The following is a 24,053-nucleotide window of genomic DNA, read 5'->3' as shown; positions in this document are numbered from 1 at the left end:
CAGTCAGTGCAAAGGCCTTGAGGGTGCCCGGTGGATGTCAAGAGCAGGGTGGAGGAGTGTAGAGCGGTGGCAAGTTCAGAGCAGAGAGGCCTCGAGGGCCCCTGTGAGACTCGGGCACTTACTCCCAAGGGATATGGAAGCCATCAAAGGCTCTGAGCAGGAGTGAGTTGATTCGACTCTGATTTAAGCACGACGGTCTGGCTGCCGAGCCGAGACGTAACAGTAGTGAGTCAGGGCCTGGAGCCAACTGTAGGCATCAGGCAGGGAAGGTGGGAGCTGTGGAGGTGGTGGTGTGAAAGAAAGGAGGAGTCCACAAGTCATGGGAGGGAGGCAGCTACTATTAGCTGGAGTGGGAAGGCTGGGGGTGAAGCAGGATTTGGGGGGAGATGAGAATCAGGGTTCACTTGTGGACATCTTGTGTTCCCACTTGAATGTCAGGAGCCTAATTAACTTTATTCTTGCCACCCCCCCCCGCCCCGCCCTGTTCTGCCACAATACCAATTCTTCTCAAAACTGAATGGACCTCAAAGGAGAGGGTCTTCTAGAAAACCCAGAAGACAACATTTCAGGACCCTTGCTTGCGACCCAAATCGGTCCCTGGAGACTGAAGGAGATCCTGCCCTCAAAGCCTTTTAATTGCCGCACTAAAGACTGAATGGCCGCCTTGTTCAGCACCAAAGCTACGTCTGGTCCAGCGAGGAATTGGTGAACCAAGCAGAAAATTCCAGGGCACAGGCTATTACAGGCTCCAATTTGGGAGCTTCTTCTCCCACAGCCTGACAGAGCAAGCCGGGCCACAGGCTGCCATGTTTGTGGTTCCAGCCCTGGTGTGGCTGAGCTCGAACAGCTGGGTCCTGTGGAGGGGGCCGAGAGGGGAGGCGGGGAGAGACCCCAGTGCAGCCCAGGAAGAGGCCCCTGGCTGTCACGGCTGGCACTGGCCTGGACCCTGCATCTCCAGCAGAGCTGTTCTTGCCAAGCTTCAAGCCCCCTCCCTAGGAAGCATCCTGGTCTCAGAGCCAACGGGCCACAGTTTACAGGTAAGGACGGCTACCAGATGTTGCCAAGGGGGTTATATTGTCTTTAGATAAAGGAAATAACCTTCTTAAAGGAAAGAAAGGAGCATGGATGTTTTCCTTCAAGTCCTGCAAACACGTCTCAAGGTGGCCAGATTTAGGTATATCTAGTATCTTCTGTACTCAGAAACTCCTGCCAACTGACAAGATTTCACGGAGTACTAGGTTTTTCCTGTGGTGACTATCTGTTGAGCTAAGGCTGAGTTGAGCACCCAGCTCCGTCACTGCCTGGCCTTAGGACCTTGAGCAAGTTATGTAATCATTCCATGCCTCAGTTTGCTCATTTGTAAAGTGGGGATAATAACACACAGTAATGAGGCAATACATGTGAAGTGCGTAGCGCAGGATCTGGTGGAAAGGAAGCGCTCAGTAAATGATTTATATTCACCTTCTGACTATACTACGGTTGGATCTCTGTCAGGTAGTTCAGAATTCATTGAAAATCCTTTTATCTGAAACATCTCAATTTGCCTATGAGATCATCTGTCTTTGAAACTCTTTCTCACAGGGTTTCTCCTACACAGTGAGTGCTCCATGATGTTTATTTAGAGGAATTTGAATACAATTGTGTGGCGCAGCATGAGGACATTGGCTCTGCCCTATACTGGCTGTGTGACCCTGGGCAAGTCACAAAACATTTCTGAAACCTCAGTGACTGGACCCTATTCAGATGGGAGTGACGGATCATCTCACTGGGTTGTCACAATGAAAAGAGATAGCAAATGCCAAGGGCTTTGAATAAATGCCCAAGTGACTTATGTTCTTAAACTGCTTTTATTGAATTGAATTATGAGATGGAGTTATTGAATTTTTATTTCAATTGCTGTTGTTGCCTTATTGTTGATAAAATGGCAGAGCCTGAGACAGGGGTTGATTGGTTTTTGAGTGATGCCCAATTTGTTGCCCGGGATCTCATTAATTATTTACAAGTTTGGTAACTAGTTCTCCGTGACTGATTGATTGCTTCACTCAGTAAATATGTATTGAACGTTTGCTCTGAACCAGGCCCCGTTCCAGGCCGTGAATAGGCCACCACGATTCTCTCCGGGAACTTGCATTCCCTGTAGCTGAGGCAGGCAGGAAACAATTTCAGATGGTGATAAGAGCCCTGATGAAAATAAAACACAGAAAGCAAGCAGGTTGAGGGAGGCTGGGCTGGACAGGGAAGGCCTCTCCCAGGAAGTGACATCTTTAAGACCCGAGGATGGGCAGGAGCTGGCCTTGAGAAAAGAAGGATAAAGGATGGGTATGCGTACATGGAGGGGTGGATGGGGTGGCCCAGATGGGGGAGCACCCACAGCAAAGACCCTGGTGGGGAGGAACCTGGCAGGGTGACACCCCAGAGAGATGCCCGTGTGGCTGGAGAACAAAGGGCAGAGCGCATTAGAGAGATGCACTGGACACGTCCTATGGGACCTCAAGGGCGGTTGTAGGGAATTTGGATTTTATTTTCACGTGATAGGGAGCCACCGGAGGGTTGCAACTCTTCCCCCCAGGTATGGTTTGGACCGCTCTCCCACCTTCTCCGGGTCCCAAATGCCCCTTTCAGCGACGCTTTCCCTGACTACCCTACCTAAAGTTGCAGTCCCGCCATTTCAAACTCTGGACTGAGGTCAGCTGCTCACCACGCTGCATGGTTCTCCTTCTCTGTGTCGTTCTTCTCCACAGCACTTCTTATCCTCCACCACAGTCTACGTTTTACTCTTTAATTTCGGGGGTCATCCCCTCCCTGACAAGCACGAGACGTCTAGCAAGGTCAAGGAATTGCTAGAACAGTGCTGGCCCGGAGGAAGTGTGCAAATATTTGTCAGATGAAACCTGAATAAAGTGACAAGCCGTAGATTATGCTTTTACAAGGTCCCTCTGGCTGCCTCGTGGGAGGAGGACTGGGGGACACAGGGAGCCTAGTGAGGCGACTTCCAAAGCCCCCTGGGGTGAGGATGGTGAGGGGTGGTCTGGTTTAACATTATCCTGCACGCAGGACCCACTGGACTTGCTAACAACTGGGCTGTGGGTTTGGGTAATGAGTTCCCGCTGCAGGATTTTGATTTGAGCGATGGTGGCCATTTCTTGAGACTGAGAAGGCTGGGGAGAAGAGGACGGGGGAGGGGACAATTCGACGGGGGAATCAGCTGAAGGGATCTCTGTAAGAGAGCTAAGAGTGCTTTGTCCATGGTAAAAGGTTTTGACGCAAAAAAAGGACTTAAAGCAATGGAGAAAATGTCAGGTGGACAAATGCGTGTTGCACAAGCATCATGCAATTTTAGGTTCAGGAAAAAAAAAAAAATCCAAAACCTAGGTTGAAATAAGTTTGGGTAAACAAGCTTGACACTTTGTTTTTGTTTTTGTTTTTTTTTAATTTTTTTTTTTATTTGACGTTTATTTATTTTTGAGACATAGAGAGACAGAGCATGAACGGGGGAGGGTCAGAGAGAGAGGGAGACACAGAATCTGAAACAGGCTCCAGGCTCCGAGCTGTCAGCACAGAGCCCGACGCAGGGCTCGAACTCACGGACTGCGAGATCATGACCTGAGCCGAAGTCGGACGCCCAACCGACTGAGCCACCCAGGCGCCCCAACACTTTGATTACATTTGAGTATCAAGCATCAAATAATAATGTTAGCCAAAATGCCTAAATTTATAAGTCACAGGAAGTGCTTAAAAATTTTTTTAATGTTGGGGCGCCTGGGTGGCTCAGTCGGTTGAGCGTCCGACTTCGGCTCAGGTCATGATCTCACAGTTTGTGACTTCGAGCCCCGCGTTGGGCTCTGTACTGACAGTTCAGAGCCTGGAGCCTGCCTCAGATTCGGTGTCTCCCTCTTTCTCTGCCCTTCCCCCACTCACACTCTGTCTCTCTCTCTCAAAAATAACTAAACATTAAAAAAAAATTTTTTTTAATTTTTTTTTAATTAAAAACAATTTTTTTAATGTTTAGTTATTTTTGAGAGACAGAGAGAGCACCCATGAGTGAGGGAGCAATAATGGGGGAGGGGCAGAGAGAGAGAGAGAGAGAGACACAGAATGCGAGGCAGGCTCCAGGCTCTGAGCTGTCAGCACAGAGCCCGACGCGGGGCTCCAACCCACATTCTGTGAGTTCATGACCTGAGCCGAAGGCGGACGCTGAACCGACTGAGACACCCAGACGCCCCTTGGGAAATACTTTAAAATAAACTTCAAAGGCATTTAAAATAAAGTTAGGGAATGACAACGTGGGAGGTGTCCTATTTATAGATTTTTTTTTTTTTTGGCCTTTCCTTTACAGAGACAATTACAAATAACCTTTAATATTTTAGGAGGTAGGCACCACCCCAGAATAAGGGTTATTTCCCAGAATGCTGCTCTCACTATTTTTTTTAATGTTTTTATTTTGAGAGAGAGTGCACAAGCAAGGGAGGGGCAGGGGTGTGGGGGACAGAGGATCCGAGGCAGGCTCCGCGCTGACAACAGAGAGCCTGATGCGGGGCCCAAACTCATGAACCATGAGATTGTGACCTGAGCCAAAGGCAGATGCTCAATCAACTCAGCCACCCAGGGGCCCCTCAGTTGTTTTTTTAAGTAAGCCCTAGCCTGTATGTGGGGCTTGAACTCATGACCCCGAGATCAAGATTCGCATGCTCTGCCACCAACTGAGCCAGCCAGGTCCCCTGCTCTTGGTTTTTTGGAGGAGGCCCACTGAGCTTTTTAGGCCACCCCCACATTTCCCAGAGACCATTTCAACCCAAGTCACCCTTTGCCCCAAGAGCTTCATGCACCTGCCTGCAGTGCTGCTGCCTTTTTGTTGTTTGGTGTTCAAACGACACCACGGACGCTGCAGATCTTTTTATGATGAGATTTTGCGGGAACTATAAAGCTCAGGAGTGGTTTCAGGAGCAAAGATAACAACGCCCAAGCCTGTGAAGAAAGGGATTATGCCAAGCTATGACACTGGCTAACCTAGATGGGCTTCTAGAAAGCAGGTTGCTTTATGGAAAATGGAAGCTGCAGCATCATAGCAGTTTCAGCCCCTTCCTTCTTTACGGGGACGTCATCCAAGCACTAGTCCCGCCTGAAGATGTTCCTGCCCCCACGGAAATGATTTGCTGACGGCTCATGTTTTCCCACGCGGAGCTGTGCTTTGCGAACACTGTGTGTTCAGATGCTGGGTAACAGATATGCGTGAAGCCTCGCCTTGGAGAGAAATTGCTGCAGACAAGTGCGGGCAGGGCTGTAACCAGGTGGCCGTGTCGGGAACTCCCGGGGTGTGTTTAGTATTCTGTGTGCGTGGAGGCTTCGAGGGCCCAGCCAGGGCTGCCTCCGGGATTGGGATGCAGCTTGCGGGGCACGTGCACTCCGAATCTCACAGACTGCTCGGAGGAGGTTTGTAGTTAGAACATCAGCTGCTCCTGCAGGTAAATCCTCATTTAATTCCATCTCCAATCGCCAGGCTGGAGGATGTTCCCGTTTCTCTGTTCTTTGTTCCGTCCGTGGCAGCAGATTTGCTGATAATGCGTCGTCTGGTGGGGAAAATGATTGCTGTTTGGGTATATCAAAGATGGCCCTGTTCTTTCGGTGGGTTTAGGCTGTGCCATGCTGCCTCCTTGCCTCGTCACCCCTCCCCCCCCCCCCCCACCGCCAACCCCTGTTAATTGACCGCAGTTCAGCAAAGCCAACATGGAATAGCCACCCAGGTCTGAAACCAGGCTCTGCCTCAGTCGCTCTGTATGACCGTCTGCCAGAGCCTCAGCATCCCATCCAGGCAATGAAGAAGGTCAAGAGTACCATCGTCTCCACCTCTGTTACACGGTGATGATGATCTGCCTGTCATGGTTGACACAGGGTTCTCTGTGCCGACTGTCCAAGACCCCGATTCCAAGGACCTTATCTGGGGGCAGTACCAGCCCCCCAATCATGAACTCTGACCTAGGCAAATGGGCACACCCTCATCCTCCCACATTCCTTGAGGATGCATATCTGTCCACACCTGCCCGGAACAAATGCGGGGAAAATGAAAACGTCAATTAAATGGTTGCCATGGCAACACAATCTCATGTTTGCTGCTACATTTTCAGTGTTGTGATTTTTTTTTCCTATTGAGCTGATTGAATTCCTGAGTTGCTGCCTGCTTCCCCAACTCTGTCACCCTTTCCAAACACACACTTACACACACATCCACACATGCACACATTCACAAATACACATAATACACGCAGATGACGTTGTCTTTAAAGGACTGAGCTGAAAGTTGGAAGAATGCTTTTGGAGCAAGAGGGCACATTTTTGTGATTTTTCTGTGCCTGTTTGGGGTAGTTCAATGAGATAGAGTTTTCAGCCCAAGAACAGAAAACTCTGCCATGAATTCCTTTTTCGACCGTGCATGAATTCAACGTTTGGAGCGGGAGCCTTAGCTCTTTATCAAGAAAAAAAAAGAATGCTCTTAGCCCCACCAGGGGACTCTGATGAAGACTGGTAAGATAATGTCTGCAGCTTTCGTGTCCCCCTCACTCCCCCGCAGGACTGACCTGTGCACCCGTCCAAGCTCTGGCATCCAGAGCCACCTGCGTGAGGAGCAAGGGCCTGGGTTGGAATGGAGTTTTCTTGGCCACAATACTCTGAGCAGGTCACTTACTCCTTCGGTTAGTACAAAACGGGCTGAGTAGTGCCCCCTCATTGAGCTGTTCTGAGAATTTCATGAAAGGCCAGAGAAAACGCTGGCATGTAGTAAGCACCCAATAGATGATAGCTCTTATTATAGTCATGTTGGTTATTTCAGAAGATCCACAAAGGAAAATTGTGCTGTCAGCTTGTCATATAGCTAGCTGCAAGATTCGTACTCCCAATTGCCACACCAGTGTTTTGGCTGCTTTTTGGAACGCGTTCCAGCTTCCTCTTTCACAACGAGCCAGGATGCAGTAAAACACACTTTCGTGTCTTCCCCCTCCCTGTGGATAAAGGGGTTGATTTGATTTTGATATTTTTAAATTGTGTGGGTTTTCTTGTGTTTGTTTGGTTTTTACAATTTTTTTCAATGTTTATTATTTGATTGTGATATTTTTAAATTGCGTGGGGTTTTTTGTTTTTGTTTTGTTTTTTAAATTTTTTGAAATGTTTATATATTTTTGAGAGCCTGAGCGGGGGAGGAGCAGAGAGAGAGGGAGACACGGCATCCAAGGCAGGCTCCAGACTCTGGGCTGTCAGCACGGAGCCCGACATGGGGCTCGAACCCACAAACGGTGAGATCATGACCTGGGTCGAAGTCGGACGCTTCACTGACTGAGCCACCCAGGCACCCCTTGTTTTGTTTTTAAAAGAAGATTTTTTTTCCCTCTGTTGCCAAAACCTTCTGATGACGAAATGGCCTATCACCTACTCAGATATTGGTGCTGAAGTGCCTTGAGGGAAAAGGCAGCATTCTCCCATGACTGTGGCTAGAACAAAAGAGGGCATCTTCCTCTCTCTTACTCATGGGGCGGAGGGGCCCTGCAGGGATCCAGTCAGTCTTGGCAAAGAGGAAAGGAAAGAGGACACTTTTTTGTTGTTGTTGTTGTTGCTTTTTTTATCCTCCTGAGCTTTGCTATCACAGGCAGGTATCTCCCACTCTTTCCTAGATGGACTTCCTTGGAGAAGAACAGGCGGCCTGGTAGCAGCAGAAGGCCTGAATATTGCTAATTATCCGCTGCTTCTGCGGAGTCTAGTGGCTTCGAGAGATGCCAATAGGTAACAGCCGTTCGCGGGTACCACCCGGTGTTCTGATTTCACGGAGATTCCAGAATTTTATCTCTTGAAAAAAAAAAAGAGATCAAGGTGAATGTTTTACTGAATAACGAATGAATTGTATAATGTGTATAACCTTTGCTTCATTCATTCATTCATTCATACGTTGTTTAAACTGTCAGGGAGTGCAGTTTGCTCAGGGACAAACTAAACTGATGTTTCCCGGGGCGCCTGGGTGGCTCAATAGGTTGAGTGTCCAACTTTTGATTTCAGCTAAGGTCATGATCTCAGGGTTGGCAAGACGGAGCCCAGCATTGGGTTCTGCACTGACAGAGAGAAACCTGCTTGGGATTCCCTGTCTTCCTCTCTCTCTGCCCCTCCCCCCTCAAAATAAATAAATGAACATGATAAACTGATGTTTCCTGGGCATGGAACAATTGAAAGGAGGAGTGCTCCCCTGGGAAACAACACTAAAAGATTAGTTTAACAGATGGTAACCTTTAGCGATTTTTTTAATCAGACAGTATATTCAGTAACGTGTTTATAAGCCACAGTGCGCATATGACTCGAAAGTAAAATGGTAACTGCTTTCCTAATCGTTAAACTAAGCATGTGCCGTGAGTATGAAACCACTTTAAAAATTGGTATTGAAAGGGGCACCTGGCTGGCTCAGTCGGAAGAGCATGGAACTCTTGATCTGGGGGTCATGAGTTTGAGCCCCACGTCGGGCGTAGAGATTACTAAAAAAAAAAAATACACTTAAAAAAAGGAATTAAAATTGTCATTGAAGGTGTCTAGCTCTGTCCCCAATTTCCCTTGAAGAAGGGTGGCCATAAATTCCTTCTCAATGATTTTGGAGCCCCTCCCCCTTCCGGGTATCTCCAGAATGGGGAACTCACCAGAGCCAGGGGTCGGGGCTCTGCACCTTCTATGTCACCATTTCTGATGCTGGCATTGTAACTGTTCCAGCCTTTGGGTCCCCCAGGGGGATCCGTGGGGGCTGCTTCCAGGTGGAGCTGGCTTGGGATGGGGAGCCTGTTACGAGGCTGGAAGTTTCTCCCTGAGGTTCAGCTCTGCCTGGTTGTTGCCTTAGCAGGTGCACGGTCTTCCTCCCCAGCTCAGGGAATCCCCTAGGGCGCGTGGCCCCAGCATCCCCAGAGTGCTCTGACTAAGCTGTCCATGTTCAGGAATTAGGGAGGGGTCCTGGTGGAGTTGATAGGGAGGCCAAAGGCCCCCAAACTTCCCTGTGGCACCATTGCTACCTGTCGCCACCCCCTCGCACAGGTGGGAAGGGGAGCCATGGTACCCTCCCCCATTCTGGGCCTCTGGGCTTATACATATATTTTTAAGATTTTATTTTATTTTCTAAAGTTTATTTATTTATTTTGAGAGAGACAGAGACAGCACAAGTGAGTGAGGGGCACATAGAGTGGGAGAGATAGAATCCCAAGCAGGCTCTGTGCTGTCAGCACAGAGCCCTACACAGGGCTCGAGCCCACAAAGCTGTGAGATCATCACCTGAGCTGAAACCAAGAGTCAGACGCTCAACTGACTGAACCACCCAGGTGCCCCTAAGATCTTATTTTTAGGCAATCTCTACACCCAATGTGGGGCTTGAACCCACAACCCCGAGATCGAGAGTCACGTGTTCCACCAACTGAGCCAGCCATGCTCCCCTGGGCTTATGTTTTTGTAAAAAAAAGAAGAGAAAAGCCACCCCAAGAGGATTCTGCCAAAATCCCTCTTTAAAAATACCTTCCCTGGGGTACTTGGGTGACTCAGTCGGCTGAGTGTCTGACTTTTGATTTTGGCTCAAGTCATATCTCAGGGTGGTGGGATTGAGCCCTGCGTTGGGGCTGCTCTGTGCTGAGTGTGGAGCCTGCTTAGAATTCTCCCTCTCTCTCCCTCTGCCTTTCTCCCCTGCTTGTGGGGGCACGTGCTCTCACTCTCTCTCTTTCTAAAAAAAAAAATTAAATAAAAATACTTTTCCATAAGCATGAAAAGGGGAATCCTAAGGAAGAGGCTTAGGAGAAGGGGTGATAGCAGAGGATTTGTCTTTACCCAGAGCCTTCTCTTTTTAAAAGGGAAGCATCTGACTACTGCAATTCATTGTAGTTTTAAAGTCTCTGTGGTGGGCGGCCCGGATGGTGCTGTTGGTTGAGGGTCTGACTCTTGATCTTGACTCAGGTCGTGATCTCACGGTTCAGGAAATCGAGCCCCGCATCAGGCTCTGCGCTGTCAACACGGAGCCTGCTTGGGATTCTATCTTTCTCCCTCTCCCTCTGCCCCTCTCCCTCTCTCTCTCTCTCTCTCAAAATTAAAGAATAAATTGGGGCGCCTGGGTGGCTCAGTCAGTTAAGCGTCTGATTTTGACTCAGGTCATGATCTCCTGGGTCATGAGTTCGAGCCCCACATCGGGCTCTGTGCTGACAGCTGGAGCCTGGAGCCTGTTTCGAATGCTGTGTCTCTGTCTCCCTCTGCCCCTCCCCCATGCACGCTCTGTCTCTCTTTCTCTCAAAAATACATAAATGTAAAAAAAAAAATCTTCAAAATAAAAGAATAAATTAAAATCTCTGCGGCAAGACAGCTCCAAAGGGCCTTGCTACCTGCAACGGGTGTGTGGGTTGGGATGTGGGCATTCTGGAAGGACGAAAATGAGCCATTCAGTAAATTATCCCGCCACAAATGTTTCTATTTAATTCCTCTTGTACCCCATCCCCCAGCAAAAAAGGGGAAATCATGAGGATCTAGAGTAGTGCAGCTGGCTCTGGAGTGCAGACGGCTCAGGGTCCCCTGGTGGACCACATGGAGGGCAGCCCCGGAGGAAGGTCTTGCCCTCATGCATCAGCATCACCCGGGAGCCTATCAGAGATGCACAGTCTCAAGCCCCACTGAATCTTAAGCTGCACTTTAACAACATCCCAGGTGGTTCAAGTGTAATTGGAGAAGCACCACTCGGGGTGGGGGGGGGGGTGCTGTCACCTGAGGAGGCTGCCCACAGCCAAGCCCTGAGGGGACACTTGGAGAAGGCCCATGTGGGGTGAGCGGGGCTCAGCCTGCCTGGCACGCGCAGATGTGGTTCTGACCATAGCACCAAGCCTGGTGGGAGACAGGCTCGCCTGCTGTTCACCCGAAAGGGACCCTCAGCTCTGCTCATCACTCAGGCCTCTGTTCTAGTTCATGGTTTCAGCCTGACATTGTGTAATCCTGGACTTGCCACGCTCAAGTGTGGCGTAAGTTACCAGGGCTGGTGAATTTCCGACTCTGGTGACACTTTAATTGGACACAACCCTCTTCTTTTGTTAGCAAGGTGACTATCTCCTGTTTAAACGGTGCCCTCAAAGACTTGGAGGGAAAATGAGGCTGACCTCACAGTAATAGCAGCTTTGGTGGCTTCTTTAAATGTATCTATGTCCCGGGAAAGCCCATAGCATTCCAATTACCCAAAGCCCTAGGGATGTTGGGATCAATTTTTTTTTCCTCCCCCCAAAATAAATATTCCTCTGGCTTTTAGTTGCAACCACTTTTTATTTTATTTTTTATTTTTTTTTAAAAATTTTTTTTTTCTCAACGTTTTTTATTTATTTTTGGGACAGAGAGAGACAGAGCATGAACGGGGGAGGGGCAGAGAGAGGGAGACACAGAATCGGAAACAGGCTCCAGGCTCCGAGCCATCAGCCCAGAGCCTGATGCGGGGCTCGAACTCACGGACCGCGAGATCGTGACCTGGCTGAAGTCGGACGCTTAGCCGACTGCGCCACCCAGGCGCCCCACAACCACTTTTTAATACAGCAAGCATTTCCTACACAGGAAGCATCTGACTGTTCTCACTGCAACCCTCTGGGGATGCAGGATTGTTACTATTACCATTTCCCAGAGGGGAAATCAGAGTCAGAGAGGTAAAGTAATTTTCACAAGGTCACACAGCAAACTAAGTGGTAGGGTAGGGACCCTAACCCAGATCTGTGTGAATCCAAAACTAGGGCTCTCTGTCTACCTGGGCTATACCTGAACTTTCAAAGACACAATTTCTACCATTGGTCCAGGCTGTTTACTATTTTCTGTTGGGTGAAGAAGAAAAGCTGGAATGTTCTTCTGGATGATCTTTGTCATTCTTCCCCTGCTTCTCCCAGGCAGGAACTTCCAGGGACTTATATTGTTCCTCACCTTCTCTTCCCGAATGACCTGCCCCTGAGATGTGGCACCTCTGGTCTTACAGTCCTTGCCAGGAGCTGAGCTGGGGAAGTTTGCCCGCCAGGGAGAGTGGCCAGCAGGGTGAGCGTCTATGGCCAAGTAGCCATTCTGCCTGAGGCCCTCCCAGGGACAGGTGCACACCGCAGCTCCCAGGATCACCCTGAGTGCTGCTCCTTTGACACTGGGAGAGAGGCTGGGGCATTTCTTTGAGGGCTCTGGCCTTGGGAAGGGAACAGATTTGGGTTCAGGTGCTGCTTACTCAGAGTGGCATGACGACTTTTGTGAGTCCCAGGCACTTTTGCCTTTGTGGTTCCCTTACTCCACTAAAAAGAAAAATCTAGGGGTGCCTGGGTGGCTCAGTGGGTTGGGTGTCTGACTTTGGCTCAGGTCATGATGTCATGGTTTGTGGGTTCGAGCGCTGCATTGGGGTCTGTGCTGACAGCTCAGAGCCTAGAACCTGCTTCAGATTCTGTGTCCCCCTCTCCCTGCCCCTCCCCTGCTCATGCTCTATCTCTCTCTCTCTCACTCAAAAATAAATTTCAAAAAACATTAAAAAAAAAAGAAAAATGTAAAAATATATCTGCTACTACATTGACGTAAAGATGAATATATTAATGTTATATATGAAAACATTTTCATTATCCTGAAAGTTTATTTTTTCCTTCTGATTTTTCACTGAAATTAAAACATTTTCATGGGCCCCCTAAAAGTACCGCGGGCCCTGAGCATGATGCCCACTGCTCCTAGTGGATAAGTCGGCCTTGGGCTTACTAGGTTTGTGGTGACCTTGAGCAAGCCGTTTGACTTTCCTAAGTCTCGGTTTCCTCATCCATAAAATGGGTGTAGCGACAGTGCTTTAATCCATAGCGAGGAGCTTGCGTGGAGGTTGCCCTATGACACCTGGCATCTGGTTAGTGCTCAGAGGTGCTTGCTGTGGAGGGGTGCTGAGTAACTACCCCGGGGAGGGGCCTGCTCCGCAGGCATTTGCTAAAAGGTCACTGTGGGTAAGGGTTGATGCCATCCGCCCTGCTTCCCACTCCTGCATCACCAAGTATTAGGGCCGGAAGGGTCGGCAGAGGCTGCCCTCCACCCAGACCCACGAAGAGGCTGGATCTGTCCGGGCAGAGCTGGGACAAGAACCCAGGCTTGGACCCCAGCCCAGAGGCACCGGGCCCCACCCGAGGCTGTCTGTTCAGGGTGCCACCCTCAGGTAGACAATGACTAGCACATCTTCTTGGCAGAGACACAGAGAAGGCTTTGCCACAAACCTCCCTCCTGCCGCCCACGATGCCTCCTTGGCCATCGTCCCACTCACTCCATCTCCTCGTGGCCACGTCTGCACGTGGGCTGCCTTGTGCAGTGCCCAGCGAGGGCCTGGCCTTTCGAGATGGCGCAGCCCCGGGACGGATCCTGGCTCTAGCACGGAGCTGCTGGCAGGTAGCTTCGTGTCAGCTTCCTCACCAGGGAGAGGGACATGGCCACGCTTCCTACGTCACAGGGCAATTGCGAAGGTGACATGAGATGATGCAGGTAAAGCACTTGCTCAGTGACAGGCTTATGTGGGGAATCCATCACGAGGATGAAAGTAATGGGGAGAAGGCAGGGACAGGAAGCTGCTTTCTCCTCCATTCTCCTTAAGAGACTGCTCACAGGAAAGCCCCTGAGGGGTCCGTGGGCAAAGCGGTAGGCTCCACTGCTTGCCAGTAGTGTGACATCGGGCAAGTACTTCACCTTTTTGTGCCTCAGTTTCCTTACCTGAAAAGTGAGATATTCCTAGAGTTTACCTTGGAGGGATAAATGAGTTAACACATCTAAGATGCTTACATTGCTACCTGGGATGTAGTGAGTGCCCAGTAGATGGTGGGTATTTTTTTTCTTGGTACACAAGCCATTGGTGCTTTAGCCTTTTAGCTAAGGCCTGAAGGCTTTAGCATTCAGGATGGAACTTTCTAGAACTTACATGAAGTTTTCCAGGAGTGGGAGTTTCCAGTTTCTTCCTCTCTCAAGTGTGAGAGACATGTTCTGTGTCCACAGGAAGGTTCGTAGCTCAGGGAATATAGGGGACCCAACCATGGTGAACTCCAGGAACTTTGAGCGAAGGGGGAAGGGAGGGGAAGGGATAATAGGTTTTGAGTATCTCCTCCGTGTTGGGCACTGGGTGGCTCTTGGGTTCTGCTCTAGATCTGTGGATATGGCCCCATGAGAGGTGAGTGGCCCAGGGTCCTTGGCTCTCTGGCTTTAGCACTTGCTATGTCTTCACTGCGGGTAGTGTCCTCAGGCTTAGAGCCAGCTGGACACCAAGATGTGGCCTGTGGCCACTGCCCTAGGGAAGCTCCCGTCTCCCAAGGGTACCAAAATCAGACCCTGAGCCTGTTGACGTTAGACCGACCAGCCATAGGCTGTTCTCGGTTCTGCTTCCTTATAGATTTTCTCTCGTGGACTCCCTTTCTTCTGATGTGGACCCCGAATGAGAAACAATGTGCTCTCTGTATAGTGCTTTCCCGAAGACACTTTTGTTACCCTGAGTCCTTATTGGCTGCCACCATAAAATATTAATACCTAACTGAGTGTGTGAGCTCCCGAGCCTTCCAGACGCAGGGTCTGGTTTCACAGCCCTGAGGCAGCAGCTGCAGGCAGGGTCAGCAGGAAGCCCCGGGGCCCCAGCGCCTCAGTGGGCCGCTGTGAGGAACAGCCCCAGCCCAACACTCCTGCTCAACAGCCACATTCTAGAAATCTGAGGTCAAGGAGCATAACGACAACCGTGAGAGGTATGTACCGTGGTGGATGGAGCGTGATAAAGAATCTGACTTCTGGAATCTGAACTGAATTGTGCTAGCTGTCTCTGTGACTGTCAGCAGAACAAACTGCTTGCTTCCTGTTTAATGACCGAATCAAAGCACACACGCACACGCACACACACACAGAGGTGGTGGTCAGATGCAATTTTCTTACATGCATTCTTTTCCCTAACCCAGGATTTCTTCCCCTCCTCCTCCTCCTCCTCTTCTTCCTCTTCCTCTTCTTTTATTCATTTTTTTGAGAGAGGGAGAGAGAGAATCCCAAATCCCAAGCAGGCTCTGTGCTGTCAGCTCAGTGCCTGATGCGGGACTCAAACTCACGAATCACGAGATCATGACCAGAGCAGAAATCAAGAGTCGGACACTCAACCAACCCATTGAGCCACCCAGGCACCCCTCCCCTACACCAAGACTTCTTAATGTGGAGTCTGTGAGCTTCCGTCCAGAAATTCAATGCAAAAAAAAAAAAAATTGCATAGATTTTTTTCTGGAGAGAGGTGTCTTATTTTTCATTAGATTCTCCAAGGGGTTGAGGGTTCCTACCCAAAATTTTAAAACGCTAGCAGTTCCACTTTTAGGAATACCTACGACTACTTGTGAGAGCAAAGATCCATCCAGGAGGACATTCCTTTTGGACGCATTGTAATCTAAAAGATTAGAAATAGCTCAATTATCCATCAACAGAGACTGGTTAAGTCAACTGGGTCCATTCACCCTTTGAAAGATACACAGCCTTTGGGGGACAAGTCTCTGTGCCATGTAAAGGGCTCTCCAAGAGGGTTAAGTAAGAAAAGCAAAGTATGCGTGCTTTTTTTCCTGCACGCAGAGTGATATGTGTGCTGTGCTAACATCTGTGGGAGCTTATGTATGGGGTCTATCTCTGGCAAGGATCTGCCAGCCACTGGTTGCCATGATTGTCTCAGAGGAGGCAGATCGGGGGACAGAGGTCAGGGGTGAGGGGGAGTCTTGCTTTTCACCAGAATTTGTACTGTTTGGACTCGTGTGGCATTAAGGCAGTCAAACAAGAAAACAGCCCCACAGGGCAACATGCCAACTTGGCTTGCAAAAGACCCTGAGTGGAGAGAGGCATGTGAATGGCGGAACCGAGGCCGGACAGGGGGCAGCTAATTTGGGTGGGCAGCTGCTGCTTCTCTAAATTAAGAAGGTGGCCGAGGTCAAAGCTTGATTCACAGCTGGCTCCGCAGTGGCGTCTCCCTTGCACGGTGTTTAACAGCCTGCTGCGTGCAATCTCGTATCCTTGTCATGATCACAGCATCTAGGCTTTCATGGATGGAGCTCAAAGCTGGTGTGCAAACTCCATTCACCTGTCTCAGAGCCCTCTGAGGCTAGGAGGCCACAGTGCAGATGCTCAGTATCTGTCGGGGAAGGACAGGGAGGAGGGGACTGTGCAGTGACTCTTGAGGACTGACTCTGGTGCCTTGCCCCACCTCACTCAGGGGGAACGTCCCCCAGAGGTCACCTGCGTGCCCAAGGGCCCGGCCCCAGGCAGTCATCAACCTGCCAGGCAGGCTGGGCCGGGGTGAGTGGTGCTGTAGGCCACATTCCTCAGCCATGAAGTGCCCTGTTGACGGAGCCAGAGCTCAGACTAAGGACATCCGTCCATCGTTCACAAGTTGGGTTCCAGTTGGTCACAGTGACAGCTGAGTAGGCTTCAGATGCAGGTTAACTATTTGCCTGAGGCTGAGTGAGAGCCTGGTCAGGAGGCGTCAGTGGGGCAGGGCTGGCCTCACCATAGGCTCCAATTTACTCTTGGGCCTCAGTTGTGATCCAGGCAAAGGGCCGCTTGACCACTTTGAGATCTTGTTGTGAGGCAAAACTTTATTTGCCTGTAAGTCTCGGGCCCAGCTCTTGCTGAGTGAGATGAGATGTCTGGCCTGTCTTGTGTTCGCTCACAGCAACTATGCCCGCAGGGCCCCCCACTTCTGCAGGGAGGCTCACTGGACCCACAGAGGCTCACCTTGCGTTGGCAGTATTCACCCACATGTTGGCCCAGAAATAGGGTGACCCCCCCCCCCCATCACAGTTCACACAGGACTGAGGGATTTCCCAGGATGCAAGACATTCAGGGCTAAAGCCAGGACAGTCCTGAGCCATCCCGGACAGGGGATCACCCTCCCCGGAAAGCTGTCACCAGAGAGACATGCTCCCCTCTGGCAGGGGGCTATGCCAGAACTTTGCATCCTTCCGAAGGCAAGGACCATGCATTTCTTCTTCTTTCCCTTTCATAAGTAGACATTTTACAGAAAAATTGCAAGAAAAATACAAACAATTCTGAGATACCCTCCACCTAGATCCCATGAGTGTTAACATTTTACATTTGCTGTATCTTTTCTCCCTTTCTCTGAAATTAAAGTGTTTTTTAGGTTTATTTATTTTTGAGAGAGAGAGAGCGGAAGCCAAGGAGAGACAGAGAGGGAGGGGGACAGAGGATCCGAAAGGGGCTCTGTGCCGACAACTGAGGGCCCGATGAGGGCTCAAACCCTCATCATGTGAGATCATGACCTGAGCTGAAGTCGGACACTTACCCGACTAGCCAGCCAGGCGTCCTCTCTGTCTCTGAAATTTAAGAATAAGTTGCAGACATGATACTTCAGTATATATTTCCTAAAACCCAGAAATTCTCTTTTATAACCACTGTATGATAGGCACAAGCAGCCAATTACTGCTGAAGATAATTCTACTATCTAATGTCAATTGTCGATTGTCAATTGTCCCCATAATGCCCTTTATGGCAAAAGAAAATCAAGCTCGGGTCTTGCCTATAGCTGCCATGTCCCTTCAGTCTCCTTTGACTCGAATGGTTCCTGGGGCCCCTGAGTGGCTCAGTCAGTTAAGCGTCTGCCTCTTGATTTCTGCTCAGGTCATCATCTCACAGTTCGTGAGATCAAGTCCCACTTGAGATTCTCTCTCTCCCTTTCCCTCTGCCCCTCCCTTGTTTGTGCTTTCATTCTCTCTCTCTCTCTCAAAAATTAACTTTAAAATAGAATGAAAGAAAAAAATTTTTTAAATATTAAAAAAAAAGAACGGTTCCTGAGTTTTTCTTTGTATTTCATGACATTGACCTTTTGGGGGAGGCTAGGCCAGTTTCTTTACAGAATGAAGGCTCCTCTAGCAGTGCCTGGCCCATAATTCGCTCCTAATAAGTGCTACCATACTGGGCTCTCACACACATCGTTGTCATTTATCTCTTCAACAGCCCTTTGAAAGACAACGGTTATATCCCCATTTTGCACCAAGGAAACGGGCTCAAGGAGGTTTGGGGGCTCTCCTGAGGTCATTCAACCAGCAAGAGGTGGGCCCTGATTTTAACCCCAGAGCCCATTTTCCTAACCACTGGGCCACTGTGCCCTGGGGGAATTTTCTTGGTCTTTATTTGCAGATGTTGTTTTTGTTTAACTTCTGGAGCAATGAGGTCAGCAAATTATTGTAAGATCTCCAACCATCCCCTACCTGGAACCCTCCCCCAAGCACCTATGGAGATAAGAAGGATGACCCTTGTACTTCCCCCGGGGCCTGTAAGATGCAAGGTGGCAATTAGCTTTAGGAGCCTTGGAGAGATTGCATGCAAATGAGTACAGAGGATTATGGGATGAAAGTTCACCTTTGAGTCTAAACACCCCTGCCCCCTCATCCAAGTTATGTTATGGGCTGGAGGAGGACGTGGACTAAGGGGCCCTCCCTGGTCAGGTCTCCGTGTCTGTGGCTATAGCTGGAGCAGCGGAGGGTCACATGGCTCCCCTTCCTGCCTCTGCCTCTGCTCAGAGCTGCAGCCTGAGGCAGAGCATCCTCTCAGGGGGTCTGGTCACTCTCCTCCAGGAAGTCCCTCTGGCAGCCCCAGGGATCTTTTACCCTATCCCCGTCCCTGACACCGCTGCCCCCCACCCCCAGAGCAGCTCTCCTCACTGGTGGCACCTGACAGGTGTTCGATACTCATGAATGAATGAAGGAATGAGTGAGTGAAAGCGTGCAGGATGCGTTGGGACCTACTTTTTGTTTGTCACCCTAACAAGTAACTTTTCTTACCAGACTCTTCGTGGTCTCATCTGCCCACTGGTTGGCCACAAGGTCTGGTCTGCACGGCTGTTGAGAAAACAGCCTCCTTTCTGCCTGTTTCTGCCCTTGTTTGTGGCCAGGCAGTCCCTCGTGGCTCATACACTGCTCACTTCTCCCCGATTTCCCCAGCGGCTTCCACTCAGGCCTTGGCCTCATGGGCCGCTCAAGGGCCATCTCAGCTGCTGGCCTGGTCTTTTCCCAGGCTTTCTTCGGGTGATCCATCTGTGACTCTATATCTCTGTTGAATTCAAGCATTTATTTATTCAACAAATACCTACTGAGCACCCGCTATTGTGGGAGGCACTGTGCTAGGTGCTGGGGGAAGCAGGGGACAAGACAAAGTCTTTACCTTCTTGACGGAAGACAATTAAGGAGCGGACAATAAATAAACAGGACCACTGCAGGTTAGGGAAAGTGCTCTGAAGGAAAGATAATCGGAGAGGCGGGGATTAGATAGATGATAACTGGGGACCATTGATACTGGATTGGTGGCCAGGGAAGGCACCGTGGGGAGGGCACAGCAGAGCTGAGATTCTGAGGGTGAGGAGTTAGCATGCACAAAGTTGGTGGAACTTTTACTGTTCCCTCTAGGCAGAGGGAACAGTAAATGCGAAGGCCTGGTGGCATGCTTGGGGAACAAGAAGGAAGCCTAAACAGCAAGAACTGAGTTGAGCTGAAGGAGGTCATTGGAGCCAGCCCTGCAGAGCCACAGGAAAGAGTTTGGATTCTGTTGTGAGCAACATGGGAAGCCACTAGGGCATTAAAGGTGGAAGGTGATGTGGTCTAGCTTTTCATGTTAGGACCTCTCTGGCTGTCATCGTGGATCAGAGGAGAGGTCCTCCAGGGTCCTGCCTTCCGGCCTGCACCACTTTGTGTCCCCCCACCCCCTTGCCCTGCATGGCCCGGAGCACACTGGCTCCCGCGGCTGCTGGTCCTCGGTCTGCCTTCCCTCTTTCAAATCCTCCTCCAGTGCCCCCCACCCCCACATCCCTTGCATGTTCTAAGGTGCTCCCCCATCAGTGGTCATGCTCGCAGCCCTGGACCGTCCCTGAGCGCACTTTCTGCGGAGATCAAGACTGGGACTCTGGACTCAGAGGCCTGGGACCAAGTCCTGGCTTGGCCACTCGCCAGCAGAGTGAGCTTCCTCGGAGCCTCAGTCTCCTCCTCCGGGAAAGTGGGGGAACCAACAGAGCCTACTTTGTGGGGCATTTGTGAGGATTAGCGGAAAGTGTTGCACTATGCCTGGAGCCGGGCCAACGGTGGGCTGTGTCTGTGTCGTGACCCCTCCTGTCTGGGCATGACTGGAGGGACGGTGCCCACTGTATCTCTTGCTGCGGCGGGGCTCCACGGCTCACCTGTGGGCTGTGAGCTCCTTCTGCGGTCTTGACCCGGTTTGCCTCCGCTTGGTAACCGCTTGAACAGCTGGCCTTGCTGCTGGCAGACAGCAGTCTGGGACGAGGGGTGAAACCTGAGGAGGTGAATTTAAGCCGCAGATTTACAATACCTTTTATGGGCTCGGTAAGTGTAGCTGAAGTAAACACAGAATGGGCATTGATCATGCTAGGCAAATGGCCTTGACTGGCATGGCAGAGCTTTGGAATGTTCCCGTGAGACCCCCATTTGGAGCCTATGTAACAGGGAGTGCTGGGCCTGGGGTCCGAAAATCTGCTACTCGTTAGCTGTGTGACCTTGGTCAAGTTAACTAATGGAGCTTCCATTTCCATCTGCTGTAAGCCAGGCCCTCAAGACCTGGTGAGAGGAAAACATGACGATGGCCAGGAGAAGCTTTGTGGCCACTGAATCACTAGGCCCCCGTGAGGAGATGGTGATGAGGATGTCTGGCACAATATAGTGTGAGTTGTAGAATCAGAGAGACTGCATTCCATTCCTGGCTGTGTGACCTTGGGCAAGTTGCTTAACCTCTCTGAGCCTCAGTTTTATTACCTGTAAGATGGGGTTGTTGGGAGAATCACAGGTGATGTACTGGGTTGAATAGTGTCTCCTACAAATTCGTGTCCACTTGGAACCTGTGAATGTGACCTTATTTACAAATAGGGTCTTTCTGCAGAGGTTATCAAGTTAAGATGAGCTCATACTAGATTAGAATGAGCCCTAATCCAATTTGACTGATGTCTTTTATTAGAAAAGGGAAATTTCAACAAAGAATACAGACACACAAAGAGGAGAACACCAAGTAGACCCCGGTTGTGGTAATTTGTTACAGCAGCCACCGGAAATCCATATACGCGATAATCCAGAAAAAGTGTTCAGTGTGGTACCGGGCATAGGGACGCGTATTATTGTTAACATTCTTATCATCTCTGTAGTAATGGTTCAAGGTGGGTTCTGTGATGGCTACAGACTTGGTTGGGGGAGAGTCCTGCCACCCCTCTGCCCTCCAGTCTTGATAGGGGTGAGGGTGGGGTGGTTGTCCAGGCCACGGTCCCCGAAAACCTTTGCCTGGATGGGGTGGCTGCCTGTGGGGACGGTGGCTGGCTCCCATGAATCTCAGGGGTTATGCTGAGGTTTGGGGGTGGGTCTCCATGAGCCCTTGTTGTGGGGAGGGGTGGTGGCTGCCCCGTGGCCGTGGCCTCCTGGGAGCCGCCTAGTGTGGCAAGAGCCCAGGTCTGGTTTCTGGAGCCCTCATAAACCTGTCTGGCAACAGCATTCCTCCGACAGCCTGAGCAGCCGGCTGTCACTCCACAGCCCGTTGTGGTTTTGTAACGCGTAGACGAGGAATGTCAGCTGTGACTCACTGAGCCCAGAGTTTCCCCTGTGTAGGCAGAACCCTTGCCTCCTGCCCAGCTTCTGTTCGGCAACGAAGGTGGGTCTTCTGAGGCCTCCTTCTGAAGAAACTGAGGGAGGGCCCCGCCTTCCGTGGGGACCTGTCATGGCCTCTGGGTCTGGGTTTGGGTTTCAGGTAAGAGTGGGCAGGGGAGAGAAGTGGCCTGGATGCTCGGTTCTGGCACTTTCTTTGAACTGGCCACTTTATCTTTTAGGGCCTCTGTTTGCTGTAAATGGGGATGTTTTGAGGACATGAGGAGCTATTGGAAGTGGCGGGCGCCCTCCCTCCCCTCTGCCCAACGGCACCAGGCACATTTGTGAATGACTATTAGGAGCAGGTCAAATGGCCGGTGACAGAGTTTGACCACATCCTTCCTGTTTGTGTCCAATAATTTACATCAGGGCCTAAGAAGCCTCAGGGAGAAAAGGGCACAGGAGTCCTGACCACCCCAGGTGAAGTTCAAGGATGAAAAGCCAGTCTGCTGGGCAGGGGCAGCCCGGCTGAGTCTATCACATGGACGCAGGGGCCCCGAGGCAGAGCTCACCACAGGACATGGACTTAATCCGGGTGCCCAGCATTGCCTGTGTGCCCGGGTGGGGCAGTGGCAAAGAAAGGAGCATGGGGGTTTTGGGGGTGTTTCTGGGAAGCCAAAACATTGTGATGCCACGAACCCAGGCAGCCTTACTGTGGGACAAACCAGGCCAGGCATAGTTGAGACTGCGGACCATTCTCCCCTCTTCCCTGCCACGAATGGAGTGTTTCTCAGAAGTGTGCTTCGCTTTTAGACCTTCGCTTTTGGACCTGGTGTTTCCAATGTCAAGAGGCAGCAGCACCCCTTTGGGGGCGGCCCCAGCTTCCCTGGTGAGGGGGTTCAGATGTTCAGGTTGAACAGTCAGGCCAGGACCACTGATGTGGTCCCAGCTCAGCCTGTGGGGTGAATGGCAAAGATCCTTGCAAAGTAGCCCCTAGGGCTTCTGAGAAATGGTGGGGGGTGTGGGGGTCCTAGAATTCACTGGGGTGTTTAGAGCTTGGAGCACGAAGACACGGGGCATTCTTTGAGCTGGCAGAACCAACCCTGAAGCTATTTTAATTATGGACGTATGCAGAATTCTGCCGCCGATCAACCTCCCAGGACCCTCAGAGCTTCAGTCACCATCCACCCGGGAGGCCCGTTCACCAAGGGGCTCCGAACACTGCAGGGCGGGTTTGAGCAGGGTCTGTTTCTGTCGGTAAAGGCAGGGTTGATGGCAGAAGTGAAAACAGGCCACCCACCCCAGGTCCCCAGCCTCAACCATCTGCTGGCATCAGCCTCCAAAGATGGAATCATCCCAGCCGGGACAGGGCTGGGCTGAGCACTCTGGAGCGCTTGGAGGGCACTGTTTCCTCTGGAACTCTTTTCTATTCAAGTCCCCTCCCATTTTCACCACATTTGAACTTAAGGATCAGGATTTGAGTATCTGTTTCGTGCTTGGCTTCGGGACAAAGAATGGCAATAATGTTAGTGGTGGTAATCCTAACAACAGTGATGGTTTCTGCATCTGTAAAATGAGGCAATAGTACCTTCTTCCTAGGGTGCTGGAAGGATTAAATGAGATCATGTACATAAAGTACTTAGCACATAATGCCCCGATCATAATAGTGCTTAAGAAATCATAATATTTATTATTATTACGGCTGCCATTTATGAGGACAACGAGGCTCAGAGACATCAGATGCCTTATTAAGGTCACACAGCGTAGGAGCTCCATGCCCAAAGGAGGATCCTGATAAGTTCCCCACAAGCTCCGACCCAGCGCACTAAGCGAGTTAAGGGAAGGTTCGGTGGTCCTGGGGGAATTCTGACTGGGTAGTGTCAGGAAGGCGCCATGGAGGTGATATTTCCACTGGGCTGTCATCATGGAGGTACAAAGGTGAAAGGCATAGACACACGGTAAACTCGAGGAACAGAGAGAGGTGCCTTGGGGGGATCGATGAGAGAGAGGGCTGAGCAGGTCAGCTGCAATGGATGATAAAGAGCCTTGAACGCATGCTGAGAATTAACACAGGTGACGAAAAGCACACTGACAGCACCCTTGAGAGGCAGTATGGTGCAGTGGTTCAAGATCTGGACTCTGGAGCCAGCCGCCTGGGGTCAAAGGTACAGAGTGGGGCCGATAGCAATGCACCCCTTAGTAGGAAGAAGCAGGCAAGGGCCCTCAGCCCAGGGCTGGGGTATATTCCCCCTCGGCCTGTATGCCAGGCCCAGCATGGCTTTTATGCCGAGGGAGCATTCAGGTCTCCTCCCTGTGATGAAGCCCACTGCAGAGGACTGAGCCCATCCGGGTGAGGGGTGCCCCGCCCAGACGGCACTGGCCGTCCAGTTCTATTTGCCCCAGGAGGCTCACGTAAAGAGGATGTGAGCCGGGGGAGGTCTGTCTGGGAGAGGCGCCTGCAAGGTC

The 24,053-nt window shown here is 50.7% G+C and overlaps 1 protein-coding gene across 1 annotated transcript in view; it reads left to right on the top strand.

Moving 5' to 3' along the window:
* The first annotated feature begins 571 nt into the window (after positions 1-571).
* The window catches only part of KIFC3 (kinesin family member C3), a 75,670-nt gene continuing 52,188 nt past the window's right edge, over positions 572-24,053 (top strand). Inside the window, exon 1 of the mRNA XM_058708107.1 lies at positions 572-1,037. Coding sequence (XP_058564090.1) covers positions 807-1,037 — 231 coding nt within the window. The 5' untranslated portion in view covers positions 572-806. The remainder of the gene's footprint in view (positions 1,038-24,053) is intronic.

Source organism: Neofelis nebulosa, chromosome 17, assembly GCF_028018385.1.
Source record: "Neofelis nebulosa isolate mNeoNeb1 chromosome 17, mNeoNeb1.pri, whole genome shotgun sequence".
In the NCBI taxonomy this organism is placed as follows: domain Eukaryota; kingdom Metazoa; phylum Chordata; class Mammalia; order Carnivora; family Felidae; genus Neofelis; species Neofelis nebulosa.
The sequence above is the reverse complement of the archived record's forward strand: the minus strand, read 5'-3'. Positions and strand labels throughout refer to the sequence as shown.